A 13277-nucleotide genomic window follows, 5' to 3' on the forward strand; every position below is an offset into this window, starting at 1 on the left:
ACTGGCACGTTTAACCCCAGATGTACAGAGGGACACAGACACTTTTCCCATGGATCAGAACTGTAACAGAAGCTATAACAGCAGCAGTCAGATGGTGAAAGCCTCCTCCAGAAAAGCTACTGCATCAGCCAAACACGGTGTAAGACAAAACCCACTAACACCACGTGAGTGTTGAGGCAGAGATGAAACCCAAGGGAGCACCATCCTGCCATGACCTCACACCTTCACACATGCACTGTGCGCACAAGGTGCAGCTCTGTAAGCTGATGCACCTTCCCAAGCAAGATGCAGAAGCATTAAAGGACTGGAAAGCAACATTAACGTGATAAAGCAGCTGCTTTATCAGCAACTAAAAGGGTCAGGACTTTATTGGTTTGAAGTGGAGAGGCCTGCAGAAGAACAGAGTGAGGGTTTTGCTGTCAGAAGGGCTGGGTGAGGAGAACCGTTTCGGTCTGACCCAGAAGAACACTACTTTAGTGCCCTTCTAGTCCCAGACTCAAATGGTTTTTACGCCTCTATTTGTGTTTCTTGGCACGCTCACTGAAACAACTGTCTGAAGACACCTCTAGGCTGTGTTGTGTTTCTATCAGCTGCAGCACACAGAGCCTTGTGATTAGTGTAACACAACTAAGACAAGCACTCACCAGTCTGTTTTCATCAAACACCTCGAACAGGAGCCGATGGTTGGTTGGGTTTACCTGTGAGAAAATCCAAATGTCACTGCAAGTTCAGGAGCTGGACAATAACAATCAGGGTACTAGCTCAGGCAGCAACCAAACCAAGGTAATTAGGACAGGACTAAGAGGTCTAATGTAAATCTTTACTTGAACTGGAACACCAGAACCTTACTGCAACTGGGAAGAGCCTGGCAGTTGACATGAAAGCTTTTATTTGCTGTGCTCAGTTACTGCATTTCCCCAGCAGAGGAACCCAGTCCCAGGCTGCACAGACTATCAGGACTCCCTGACTGACTGACTGATTTACGAGGAGCAAGAGTTTTGCTGCATTTCCTTTAGAAATTCATATTCAGGTATGTTTCTGACTGTCTATTGCTCGCCATCTCTAGCACATTTAGCAAGCACCCTTGGAACATCCAGCAGAAATCTCCCCAACACCTGAAAACAGCAAATATACCTCCAGAAAATTATTGATTTAAACTGAAGAAGAAAGACTGCCAACATTTAAAAGGACAAAATCAAACATAAAAAGAACTCTGTGAGGAAGACAAAACAGCTGCTATTAAACAACAACAAGTTTTATAGTGTTTAATCCAGCTGATATATTTTTTCAGAAAATCTTTGCAAACCGGGTTACTATGACCAGCCTGTTTAATTAAGAAAATTTAAAAATGATATACCACAATTCTGTGGGCTGGAAATGGACTTTGCAGTTTTGTGAAAACCAGACAACTGTGACACACAGAATAGGGTCTAAATTACTTTACAGCTCCCATTATTGCTGAGAACATTCAAGATGTTTTAACAGAGCATCTGTGAACTATACCAGAGGTATTGCAGCAGGGTTGTGCATTCCCTTTCCCTGAGATTTTAGATCTGTATTACTCAGCTGCAAACCCCAGAAAAGCTGTTTGATGCTTGTGTCCCAAAAGCATTCCCTATGGAACATTCCACTGGTGGCACTGCTGTCCCAGAGCTCCCCATCCTGGCAGCAGCTCCCGACAGACATCCGCAGAACTCCCAGCCGAACAATCCGTCACATCAGCCCTCAGCAGTACTCGAGATTAAGGCTCGAAACCCCCTGAAATTCTGCCTGACCTGCTTCTGCGGGAGCTACAGCTGCACTGAAAGTCAGAAGTCAATTGTTCTTTGGAAAAATATTGTCTGCAACTGAGTAGCAAAGTTACTGCCCTTCACAATTATATAATTGCAGGTTGGGAAACAGTTTCTAAGGAACCCAGAGCCAATTCCGGCTGAGCATTCCATCCCCACAGAAACACAACAGCAAGTACACCAGGGCAAGCAGGTCTTTGGAGTAAACATATCAACAAATAGAAAATAAGATTAGTTGTACAATGTATTTGATAAACAAACAGAAAACAAGATTAGCTGTGCATGTTCTAATAATGACCACAAATAAAGAGAAACTTACTCTGAAGTAAAACTCTTCATTCCATTTAGGGTTCAGTGTCTGTAAAAGAAATAACAATATTTACATCTAATGTTTAGGTTTTCTGATGTGAATTACAAAAACATACATGCAAGTGACAGTTTTCTAGGGAAATAACAGAGAAAGAAAAGCATGTAATAAAAGAAATTGAAAAATATATTGCCAACTAGAAATTCTCTATTGAGTTTTAACCAAATGTGGGAGGATATTTGAGTCAGATGATCCTAAAATAGACATTAAATATAAATAGAATTTGATGATTAAAAGACAAATCATTGAGAACCTATAGAAATAAAATCTGAAGACATTTCCTTCTCAAGATTCATTTAAACCCAGACGAATTTTTAAACACAAAGGTAACTTTGGGGCTACAAGAATATGCTCGGATTTATACTGTGAAATAAACAGAAAAATTTTAAAAACAAACAAACAAAAAAAAACCCAAAAAACCAAACCAAAACAAAAAAAGGTTACTCCTTGGAATAGGTAAGGTATTCTTCCAATGTCCTCCCAGCCCAAGGATTTTAATTTTAACAACCTGACTAAAATGCACAGAATGAACGTGCATATAGATTGCCAGCTGAAGTGAGCTCAAGCATGACATAATAAATTCACAAAAAAGAGATGAGAACTACAAACAGTAATTTGGGCAATTCTAGCTTGGGTAAGTATAAAAACAATTGGACAATATGTCCAATGTTTTTGTGCTCATGCCAAATCATTCCCTCATGCTCTCACACAGCAGAGATTTACGGGCAGAGCTGACAGGAAAAATTGGCTTTACACCCACAAAAATTCTGTTCTAGCAGAGAAGGGGAATCTTGGCTGTTTATCTTACTCCTTGCTATAGATCCAAGAGAGTCCTCATATGCAGGACATGGGGGCTGACTGTAATGCATCTCTCTACAAACTGGGAATACAGGAGCTCATGGCAGAGCAGGAAATACTTCTTGAAAGAAAAGACCACTGTAAAGGGCAGGTGAATCAATCACAGGAAGAGAAGGGATGGGCTTGTGGGCAGAGAGAAACGTTCAGCTGTTTTCCCTGAAGGAGCACAAGGTATTCAGTAAAACATAAATTAAAATGAAGCAATAAGGAAAACAATGTTACATTTTAACCACTTGTATTCATCAAATGCTACTGCTGTGGCAAGAGAAGGTACATACAATTTACCAAACAAAGCACTGGCTTAACATGGGTTTGGAGGGCACTACTGCCCATTGATAATCCATTCATTCCAAATTCTGCTTAACCACAGAGTTCAGGGAAATCTGATGGACAAGGCAGCAGAGTCTTTGGTAAATGCCTGGTAACTCACAGAAATCTGTCCCACCTTTACAGGCCCCACTCTTAGTGGGCAGAGCCAAAAAGTACAAACTTATCTTAGTGCCAGCAAAGGAGAAGGAACTGCAGAAATGGCTCCATACAGGACATGAGCAGGGAAACAATAACAAAAACTCAACCTCAAGAAGAGCTACATCCTAAAAAGGGCAAGTGCTGCACACATAAAGGACTGCCAGGAGTCAAGCTGAGCTAGACCTTCCTCGGGTATTCAAAAAAGGGTTTTCATTCAACCCTACACAGAAAAGGAGGACATGGAGAGAAATGATGCTCCTGAACACTGGAGCTCAATGGGGAGACTGGGCGTTATCATAGATGGGAGATATTTTTAATATTCCATATGGGAAAGGTAGAAGTCTTTGGAGCTCAGCACAGTCAAGGTGAAGAAATTGAAGAAACTGGATAATCTTCATCTGAACTTTTAAATTCCAGCAGGTATTTAAAGAACACATTGACCACATTATAGGATCAAAGCCAGCAAACAGCACATCCAGCTTTGCCTGCTTCAGAGAGAACCTTTTCAGCAGGGCATTCCAAAACACAGCTCCAAAACGAAGCACAAAGCATTAAGCAAACCTTACAGCTGCATTAACTATGGAGGGAGATAAACTGAAACAAAAAGACACACTGAGGTGCAGCCACTTGTTCTCAGATTCTGCTTAGGAGACAACCCCATTATCCAGCTGCTAGACATGTAGTGCTAGACAATTAGTGCTGCATTATGTTATACAATTGTGTTCCAGTGTTCTTAATCCTTCCAAGCCATGGAATTAGAAAGAGTATATACATACCTTTTTGATAGTTTTTGTCTGCACAAGAGCAAGTTCTCTGTTCTCATCTGCTACATACAAGGAAAGTTTCACATACGGGTCACTGCAAAAGAAGACATCAGATTTAATGTCCTACAATCGTACAGCCAGAGAGCACTGTTAAATGAGAAGGAACTTCTCATTTAACTGGGGAACAACAGCATCTCCAAACACTTTAGTGGAATTGTCTTCAGTGAAAGCTCAGAACTCTGGTAAGCTACTGACACATTGAAAATGAGTGTTTCAATGTTAAACCCTGCCCATAGCAGCAGAGATCATTCCCTGCAGCTCTGTCCCTGCTGGAGGCAAGAACCGTCTGCTCCCACACAGCTCCTGCCTACAGGCATGCCCGTGGCACTCCATTAAAACCAGGGAAAAATGGGAGCCGCGGGGTTTGGAAAAGACTGGCTGCAGCTAACCCCTGGAGGCTAACACAAGTGCAACAGGAAGTATTTGGAAGCAGTGGTTACAATTGTTTTGAACCATAAAACCAAGCTGCACAGTATCAGCAGTGATTCAGCCAGACAGGGCAGAGAGCAACCTGCTCTAGTAGAAGCTGCTCCTGCCCTCAGCAGAGGGTGGAACTGGATGGTCCTTAAGGCCCCTTTCAATGTAAACCATTCCATGGTTCTGTGCTCTAAGCTGGGAGAAAGAGCATCCTGCAGGAACAGATGAACTTCACGCAGGTACAACGTCAGGAGGTGGAACCAGAGCAGAGCTTCTGCTTGAAGGGGGGAAATGGGTGCCTGAGTAAAACCAGGACCCTGACCTGTTCTTATGCTTCCCTCTCAAGGCTGCAACACACTCTGCTGGATGGTGACCCAAGGTTTCTTGAAAGCATCAATGAGAGACACTCACAATACCATCAGACACTCAGATTTACCAACCAAGGCAATGAACTGCTGATACTTTTTGAATTTAAGGAACTATTTCGTGACAGTATCACTACAGAACAACCAGCACTTGCACGTTCATTATACTGGATGTTCCATGTATTGAATACAAAATGCCACAAAGGTGGAAACAAGAATAAACAACACATCTTGTGGGATTGATTATTCCTATTAGTAGATGCACAGAAATGCATCCACCTACTCTGCAATTAAGCTGAGCATTAAGCACCAAGGTTTAGAAGAAAGCAAAGCATCATTGTGATTATAAAGAAATGCTGGTGCTGCTTTGAATTGCCTAATGTACTGTACTAATATTTACAGGTATCCTCCCAGACTTGGGTTATCAATCCATACTTGGGCAATGTCCTTTTCAGGAACGCTTAGAAATACTGCAATTTTTTAGTGCTAAAATACCCTGGAACAATCTTCTGCCTACAGAAAATGAAAACTGTGGCACAGTGGCAAAGGTTATTTTTAAAATCTATTTCTATTTTAAAAAACTAGAGAATAATCAAGTTTATTACAAATTTCAGTACGGAAATTTTGCTTTTACTGAACAAACTACTGACATCTCTGCCTGCTCTAAAAGCAGGACAGAGTGAGTCAGACTGAGCTGAGCAGGCAAGCTCTTGGTCCTGAAGGTGAAGTTGGAGTTTACCCAAATGACTGGATATTTGAGACTGTTTACTTACATGCATTTATTTACTCAAATCGAACTGGAGAGCAAGGAAAGCTGACACTGCCCCAAGTGAAACTGTCTCACACAGCCCTGCACCGCAGCCACCTGCTCTGTCCCCCAAGTTGCCCAGCCCCAGTGGCAGACCAGATCTGCACGGAGCTTGCACAGGAACACAGCACAGAAGGGGATTTAAAAGGGCATGCTGGAAAAGCTTAGGAGTGTAAGTGACACTGGATGAGCAGAACGAAGCCCTTCCACTCACACAGATAACATCATGTATCTGACATATGGAACTAACAGTTCTGCACCTTGCTAGGAAAGCTCGCTGCAGAGGTCACTTGGAGGAAAAGTACTGGGTTTGCCTGGGGAAGAGGATAAAGGATTCAATGTGGAAAAGTTGCAAAACAGAAAACTACAAGTAGAAAATTTCTCTACATCAATTTTTACACTAGTACCAGTGCTAAAATGCCATCTTAATGAAACCTGCAGCACAACTAATTGGCAGTCATGGCCTGCTAGGAATCTGTTAATGTAGGAAATATCCAAGTGGAATCTACATGGTGTTCTGGTAGAATCACTGTAAGAGCAGAGAAAATGGATACAGGAAATGAACTGCAAGCCTGGAGCCTGGGGACACTACAGATGGCCAGCCCATCCCCAGAGTTCCACTGGCAGCACTCAAACAGGGACACCAACACAGGGGCACGACAGACTGACGGAGAGCCGCCCAATGCAGCACAAGAGGTGACCCGAGGGAAGCCACAGTGATAACAACCTACATTTAGGACAACAAAGAGAAATTTCAAAGCATCAAGTCGTGTTTAAAAGAAAAATGAGCCCAGTCACCATCATCTGTGACTGGAGATGAAGGGGAGTTGATTTGTGGACACCTATCTAAAATGCTCCTCGCTACAAAACTGAAAATTTTTAGAAGCACCAAATCTCATCTACCCAAACACGATTGGCCAAAACCTACAGAGAACATCAGCGGCTGCCAAGATCAGGAGAGCCTTGAAACTGATAACAGTTCTCTAGAGAATAAAAGGGAATCCTACGACAACTATGCTAATAATCAAAGTTATATTAATCATAATCACAACCTAGTACAAAGAAAGTTTGGCAGGACAGCCATCAAAACAATCTGAGGCTTTAAGAAATTCTTTTCCTGACCTCAGGAATCCCTCAGACATCCAGGATTAGCTATTTGCCATGGTTTTGTCAACTTGCAGTATTTGGCATTTTCTTAAAGCTCAAGCAACTGTAGATATATAATTATCATCTTTCATTTGAATCTCAGCATGAAAAGGCAAGCTTCCAGCTCTTCTTCTGGAGGACAACAAAAGCACTGATGACTTAAGAACTCCAGCAACAAATCTTGAGGAAGATCAGTCTCCTTTAAAAATCACATTACTTTAGAGCAGTGTGAAACTGGGGCCCATGAACAGTGTCCCATTTGTTCACTTGAGTCTGGAATCACATTTGCTCTATACTTCTGAAACAGTTTTGAAAGCAAGTCTCAAACTAGCTTTTGCCAGTGACATGATGTATTATTTACTTATTTTAAGCTCTAAAAGAAGGGGGTGGAGAGCACAGGCACATGTAAAAGAACAATGGAACTACTAAGGCCTACATGGCTCTATTTTTATTTTAAAAGCTAAAACCGCCTCCCCACATATAAAATTTAGTAACACTTGTTATGCAAGTGCGTGAATGCCAGGCTTGTCACATGCAGGCAAACTTTGCATTTCAAAATAGCCCGACTAGTTTCCTTTGGAACAGTCTTGCACAAGATAATTTTGCTTCTGTAAGAAATACAGATCCATTCCCTTTGTGCTGCCCCTTTTCTGCCTCACATATCTGAAAGAACTGATCAGCAGCTCCTGTAATTCTGGCTGCAGAAATACCAGCACACTCCAACATGAAGAAGGCAGAGAAGCCTTCTTCTCAAAGCCACATCCCAGCCTGATTCTTTCCCTGGTCTTGAGGAGACCAGTATTTGGCTATCAGCTAATCTTCATCCATCCCCTTTTCCCAGCCCCTCACTCCATCCAACCTAGCTGCACTCTCCTCAGTGCACCCCTATTGAGCCCTTCAGGCATGTGTCTCCTCGTACTCCTAAGTCAGAGAAGCTGAATGTTTTAAAAATCCCCAAAATGAGCACCTTCAGATTTCTGTCAGGAACAGCAGAAGACCTCAGGCCACCTCCTCCCACGGGACTGGGATGGCTGAGGGCTCTGGGTTTGCCTTTGGGGATCCCTCTACCCGTGGGGAGGTTTGGAGGCAGATGTGCCCAGTACTCAGCGCTGCAGGGACCAACCTGCTGCACACAGACACTCTGGCAAACTTGCAGACTGAGGGCTGTACGAGGGGAAATGTGCTTTCACACACAACATGCCTTCAAAAACACCCCTTACAAACTCAGATCAGTAACATACACTGTCCTCAAAAACATTCATCTCACAGAGTCTCCACAAAATTATGGGACCTCTTGGATAGCAGTTAACATCAAGGCTGAAAAGCAGGTTATGCTTGGCAAAAGGAAATTCTGTGAACCTGGAAATGTTTTTCAGAATCATTTAATCATACTTAAAGAAACTCTGGCTGTGCATGCACTTAGTGGAGCTTTAAAAATTCCAAATTTTTTTTTTACTCCTAAGTTTTGCTTAGTCACTTTTAGATCCAAAGAGATGAGGGAAACGAATTCCCAAAACATGCATCATCAAAGAAGGTTAGAATTATAATGAGACACTTCTAACCAAGCTGTATGGAGAGCAGTAAAAACAATGTTCTAAGGCAGAGCCTCTTACAGTCGCTGTCATTTTATCCCAATAACCATTCCTGGTGACTTTCCCCACTGCTGCACAGTAAGGAGAAGTACAATAAGAATACACAGCAATTAACTACAAAGAATACTCCAGAGCACACTGGCTGTGTTTGCTCCCTGGTTTTATTTTAGCACAAGCCTTCTGGGTTTCATCTTTCTGCCTGTACTGAGTAACATCCATTAGGAGTTTTTCTCAAAGAGAAGGAAGATTTTGACCTCCCTGTCATACAAGTCTCAGGTCCTGTGACACAAAGTGTCCAATCACACAAGGATAAAGTAAACATCAGCTTCCAAAAAGAAAACAAAACCTTACCTTACCGTTCACCACAAAGCCAAACTTGCAATCCATTGTGCCTAAGCATCCCAAAATCTCTTTCCTCCATACCAAATCTCAGAGTCCTTTTACAGACCTCCCATTTCGCTTCTAGTGTTTTATTTTGCAAAGAAAGGCTCACACTTCCGACTCTACAAGAAATTAGCAAGGCTTTACCAAAGAGCTGCTAGAGATAATGACTCACATCACAGACAGCTGCGAAGAAGTGCCTGTGGGTGAAAAAAGGAGTTAAAAATTATACCTCAAACCCCACCTCCAATGTCTCCACCATCCCTTACCATGTTATGTTTTCATAAGGAGTAACGAGATGGATTCCTTTTGTATTCCTGCTCTCTTGGAAGTCTCCCAGAGCATAAAGAATATTTTAATCTTCCAAAACAGATGGAAGTGTAATTATGGGGTTTTTTCCTCCCTTAGGCCATTTTTTTTTTGCAAAGGTTAAATGAATGCTCTAACAGAACATGCATACATCAGCCCCTGGAGCTGAGGGGCTGATGTATGCATAGATCTTCCTATGCCATTTCACACTCCCAAAATATCTTAACAAGTTCCAAAATCCAGCGGGGGTGGGGAAGGAGAGAGAGAACTCCATGACACCTGGGTTTTGGAAGAGAAAAGCTCAGCACAGTAGTTCTGCCTTAATTATTTAAGACCAAAATATTTTCCTTAGATGATTTCATTGACATGCCCCTTTTTTCTTTTAAAGATACCAGATTCAGGTAAACTCACAGACCACAGCAGATAGCAGGCAGGTGAGAAAGCTGAGGAGCTGAATGCAGAAGCTTCCTTTCTTCAAGTAACAAGAAACATTCTACATTTCTGTATTTGTACAAATTTTCCATTAAGCAACTATCTGATGAGAATTATTTTTCACTATGACATTATAACTGTCAGGAATTATTACCAACTCCTCTTATTAAGTAGCAAGACCACATCCTCGAAAAAGCAGCATTTCTCCATTTAAAGCTCCTGAAATATATACCCAGTGCATCCTAAAGAGCATAACATGTAGAAATGGGTAAAAAGCTGCTGATTTTGGTGAAAAACCTGAAAGCCTAATTTGGTCGGAAGCCATCAGGTACCGGTTCGCGGCGGAAGCTACGGAAACGCTCTGGTGCCATCTGCTGCCAGGCACAGCCCCGGGCTCACACACCCGCACCCATGTAAAGGATGCACTGATAACCTGTGCCCACACCTGGCAGCCCAATATTCATTTCACACATCTGTATGAGCATCAGCCTTACGGTTTCACAAACAAAACTATCGATTATCCAGCATATTTCTGCCGAGCAGCCCTTCATCTCTACCACACTGGCCACACCTGCAGACAAGACCTCCTTCCCAAGCAGGCACACACAGCTGGCTCTGCAGCCAGCAGTGACTGCTCATCTCAGCATCTGCCCACGGCTGCTCCCTGCACCCCACGGCTTTTATGGGCGCACACTTCATTCTCCAGGGAAAGCATGAGCCACGTGTGCTTGCTGCTTTCTCTCCCTTCCCACACTGTTAATAACATTTCATTTCCACTATACAGGAAAAACATCCACTGCAAATCAGCTAGAAAAAGGAAAAAGCAACAACAGAGTATGAACTCTCCCCTACTTGAGCAGCTGCCCTCTAGTCAAGTGGCTCTGGGAATTCGGTCACAGGTCTGTTCCACCTCAGGGGCCTCCCTCGGCCAGGACGCACACAGCACTCTCCCTCTGGCACTGATACAAGTGCTGAAGAGGCATTCAGGAGCCAGATTATGTTTTTAAATTGTTTGATTCATTTATGATAGCACCTCCCTTCAATGGCTTTGTCTCTGCTTGTCAGGGAAGCCATCGGTACGAGAAGGGGAACAGGCTGTCAGCCAATCCAGTTCAAAGGCAGCGCACGTGCTGGAGGAGATAGCTCCAGGGGTACGGCCATCACCACAGTTTTTCCAATAGTTAAAACCAGACATACCATAATTCAAATGGGACTAGAAAAGTGATAGCAGACTTAAAAGAATAGGCACAGGGTAAACATCTGCCACCTTTGTCACCTGCAAAGCCACAGCCACATGTGCTCTCCTCCCATCATGAACCACAGTAACAGGACACACATGAATTAAAGAATTCAGCCACATTTCAAGCAGCCTTGCTCACAAAAGGATTATACAGCATGACTTACAATCCTATCAGCAGCCTGAAGCCTGCCTTCCCCAGCTCCATCATGGATCCTGGACACATGAAATCAAACCAGAAAAAGGGCTTTTCAGAAAAGAGCAGGTAAAGGCAATAAACCCAGAGGCAACCCATAACTAACTCCTATGCCATTAGAAACACAGCTCCCTGACAATGAAAAACATCTGCAATTTTAACTGAAAAGCACCTTACATTTTCAACTTCCAGACAGCCGCAATTTTCACTTAGCTCATGATTTAGAAGGCAAAATACAGTGGCTAAGACACCCCATCAGCTGTACCTTTACGGGACACACACAATCTGAGTTCAGCCACTACTTGGATTCTTGTATGAAATTTATTAAGACACTTCAATTAAGAAGTTGGAAGGAAATAAATGTCAAACGTTCACACGTGCAAGCTGACACTAAATTCACAAAATCCCAATCTGCAGTATCTACAGTTCACCATCGATACACATCACAGACTTGTAATTTTACATGGCAAAATATAAGGCAGGTTACAGATGCCCACTTACATATACACTAACCAGCCCCTTTTGCCCACCTCCACTGCACCTATGCAGATGAAATGCCCCACATTTAACCATCACCTCGGGGTGCTCACACTTACCCTAAGCAACTCTACATTCTAGTTGCTTCGTGTCATTGCAACTTAATTTCATAAATTTCTGAACTATTAGGAGACTCATAGGAAGCTATGAGGTTGGAAAAACCCTCCAAGATCATTGAGTCCAGCATAAATCCACGTCCCCAACTGCTACATCTAAATGGCTTTTAAATCCCTCCAGGGATGGGGACTCCACCACTGCCCTGGGCAGCAGTGCCGGGGCTGGGGAGCCCTTTTGGGAAAGACATTTTTCCTAATACCCAACCTAAACCTCCCCTGGCACAACCTGAGGCCCTTTCCTCTTGTCCTGCCCCTTGTTCCCTGGAAGCAGAGCCTGACCCCACCTGGCAGCACTTTCCTGTCAGGGTGTTATGGAGGGCAAGGTAGTCTCCCCTGAGTGTCCTGAGATATCCTTACTTGCTATTAAAATGATTTCCTAAGTCAAAAAGAAGCCCGAAAAAGGCAAACTCAAGAGCATTGAGATTTCTTTACTGTTACAATCCTCAGAAGAAAAGTACAAGTTTCTCCAGTGCTCTACGCTGTAAGAGACCTTCCTTAGATTTAACCAAGAAGGAAATGGCTTTCAGACTCTGCAAGGCCACAGGCAGTTTTAAAATGGTAAAAGTTAATTGAAAACGGGCAGGACAACCCACTGAGATGCAAAACACAATGTACACCTTGTAGCCAATCCTTCACAGTCAGGCAGGAACACAGTAACTGTTCTGCTCCAGTCTGAAGCCCTGCACAGCTCCACCACGAAAGAGGCACAGCAGCTGCTGGGGCCGCAGCTCTGCAATGCCAACGTGTTTTTAAATGACTGTACATTAACTCATGAAAGATTCAAACTAATTTAAAAACACTTGTAGGGAATATGTTTTTAACTCTTTTTTAATGGAAATCCTACTGGCTTGAGACCAATTTCCTAAAATACATTAACGGCCACATCAATAGGATTCAGTACTAATCACACTTGGATTTAACTTCATGCATTTTGAAAGATGAAAGTTATGTTGCTTATGGTCAGCATCAAAAACTGTTCTTCAAAACAACACATTTGGAGAAAGAAAATAAAAAAGCTTTGGCATACCATATTCTGCACACAGCTACCAAAGGAACGCTTGTTGCAAATTTCACCCAAAATACTAAAGTTGATTAAACTTTTAATTGCTGCTTTCGTGTAGTTTTAAGCTAGATACACAAGCTAATGAACAATTTGTAAGCGTCATTAAATAAATACAGGAAAACCCACAGGGAGGCTCATTCATACATTAAGAAATTAGTCATTTCAATAAAAGCTAAAATTGGATACCACTAATTTCAAACAGATAAAACCCTTCTAAGTAGATTGGAACATTTGCAATAGAGCACTTTGTCATGCTTAGGCTTAAGAGAGCAGGAATGTCAAGCCTGAATTAACCTTCAGAAAAAGAAAATTACTGGGTTTGGGTTCATTTTAGCTTCAGAACCAGCTTGTCCCCTAGCTATTACCTAGTG

At 42.6% G+C, this 13277-nt stretch overlaps 1 protein-coding gene across 3 annotated transcripts in view; it reads right to left on the reverse strand.

Moving 5' to 3' along the window:
- NEDD4L (NEDD4 like E3 ubiquitin protein ligase) overlaps positions 1-13277 on the reverse strand; it is an 81766-nt gene that overhangs the window by 43805 nt on the left and 24684 nt on the right. For 2 of the 3 annotated variants that reach the window (XM_084225671.1, XM_084225672.1), the window contains exons 3-5: positions 4260-4341; positions 2110-2148; positions 645-698 (exon numbers count right to left, since the gene is read on the reverse strand). In XM_084225671.1, coding sequence (XP_084081797.1) covers positions 645-698; positions 2110-2148; positions 4260-4341 — 175 coding nt within the window. Of the gene's footprint in view, positions 1-644; positions 699-2109; positions 2149-4259; positions 4342-11161; positions 11179-13277 lie in introns of those variants that run through there. The other variant, XM_084225666.1, reaches the window with a different exon arrangement.

This window comes from Fringilla coelebs (assembly GCF_963513975.1).
Source record: "Fringilla coelebs genome assembly, chromosome: Z".
Taxonomy (NCBI): Eukaryota; Metazoa; Chordata; class Aves; order Passeriformes; family Fringillidae; genus Fringilla; species Fringilla coelebs.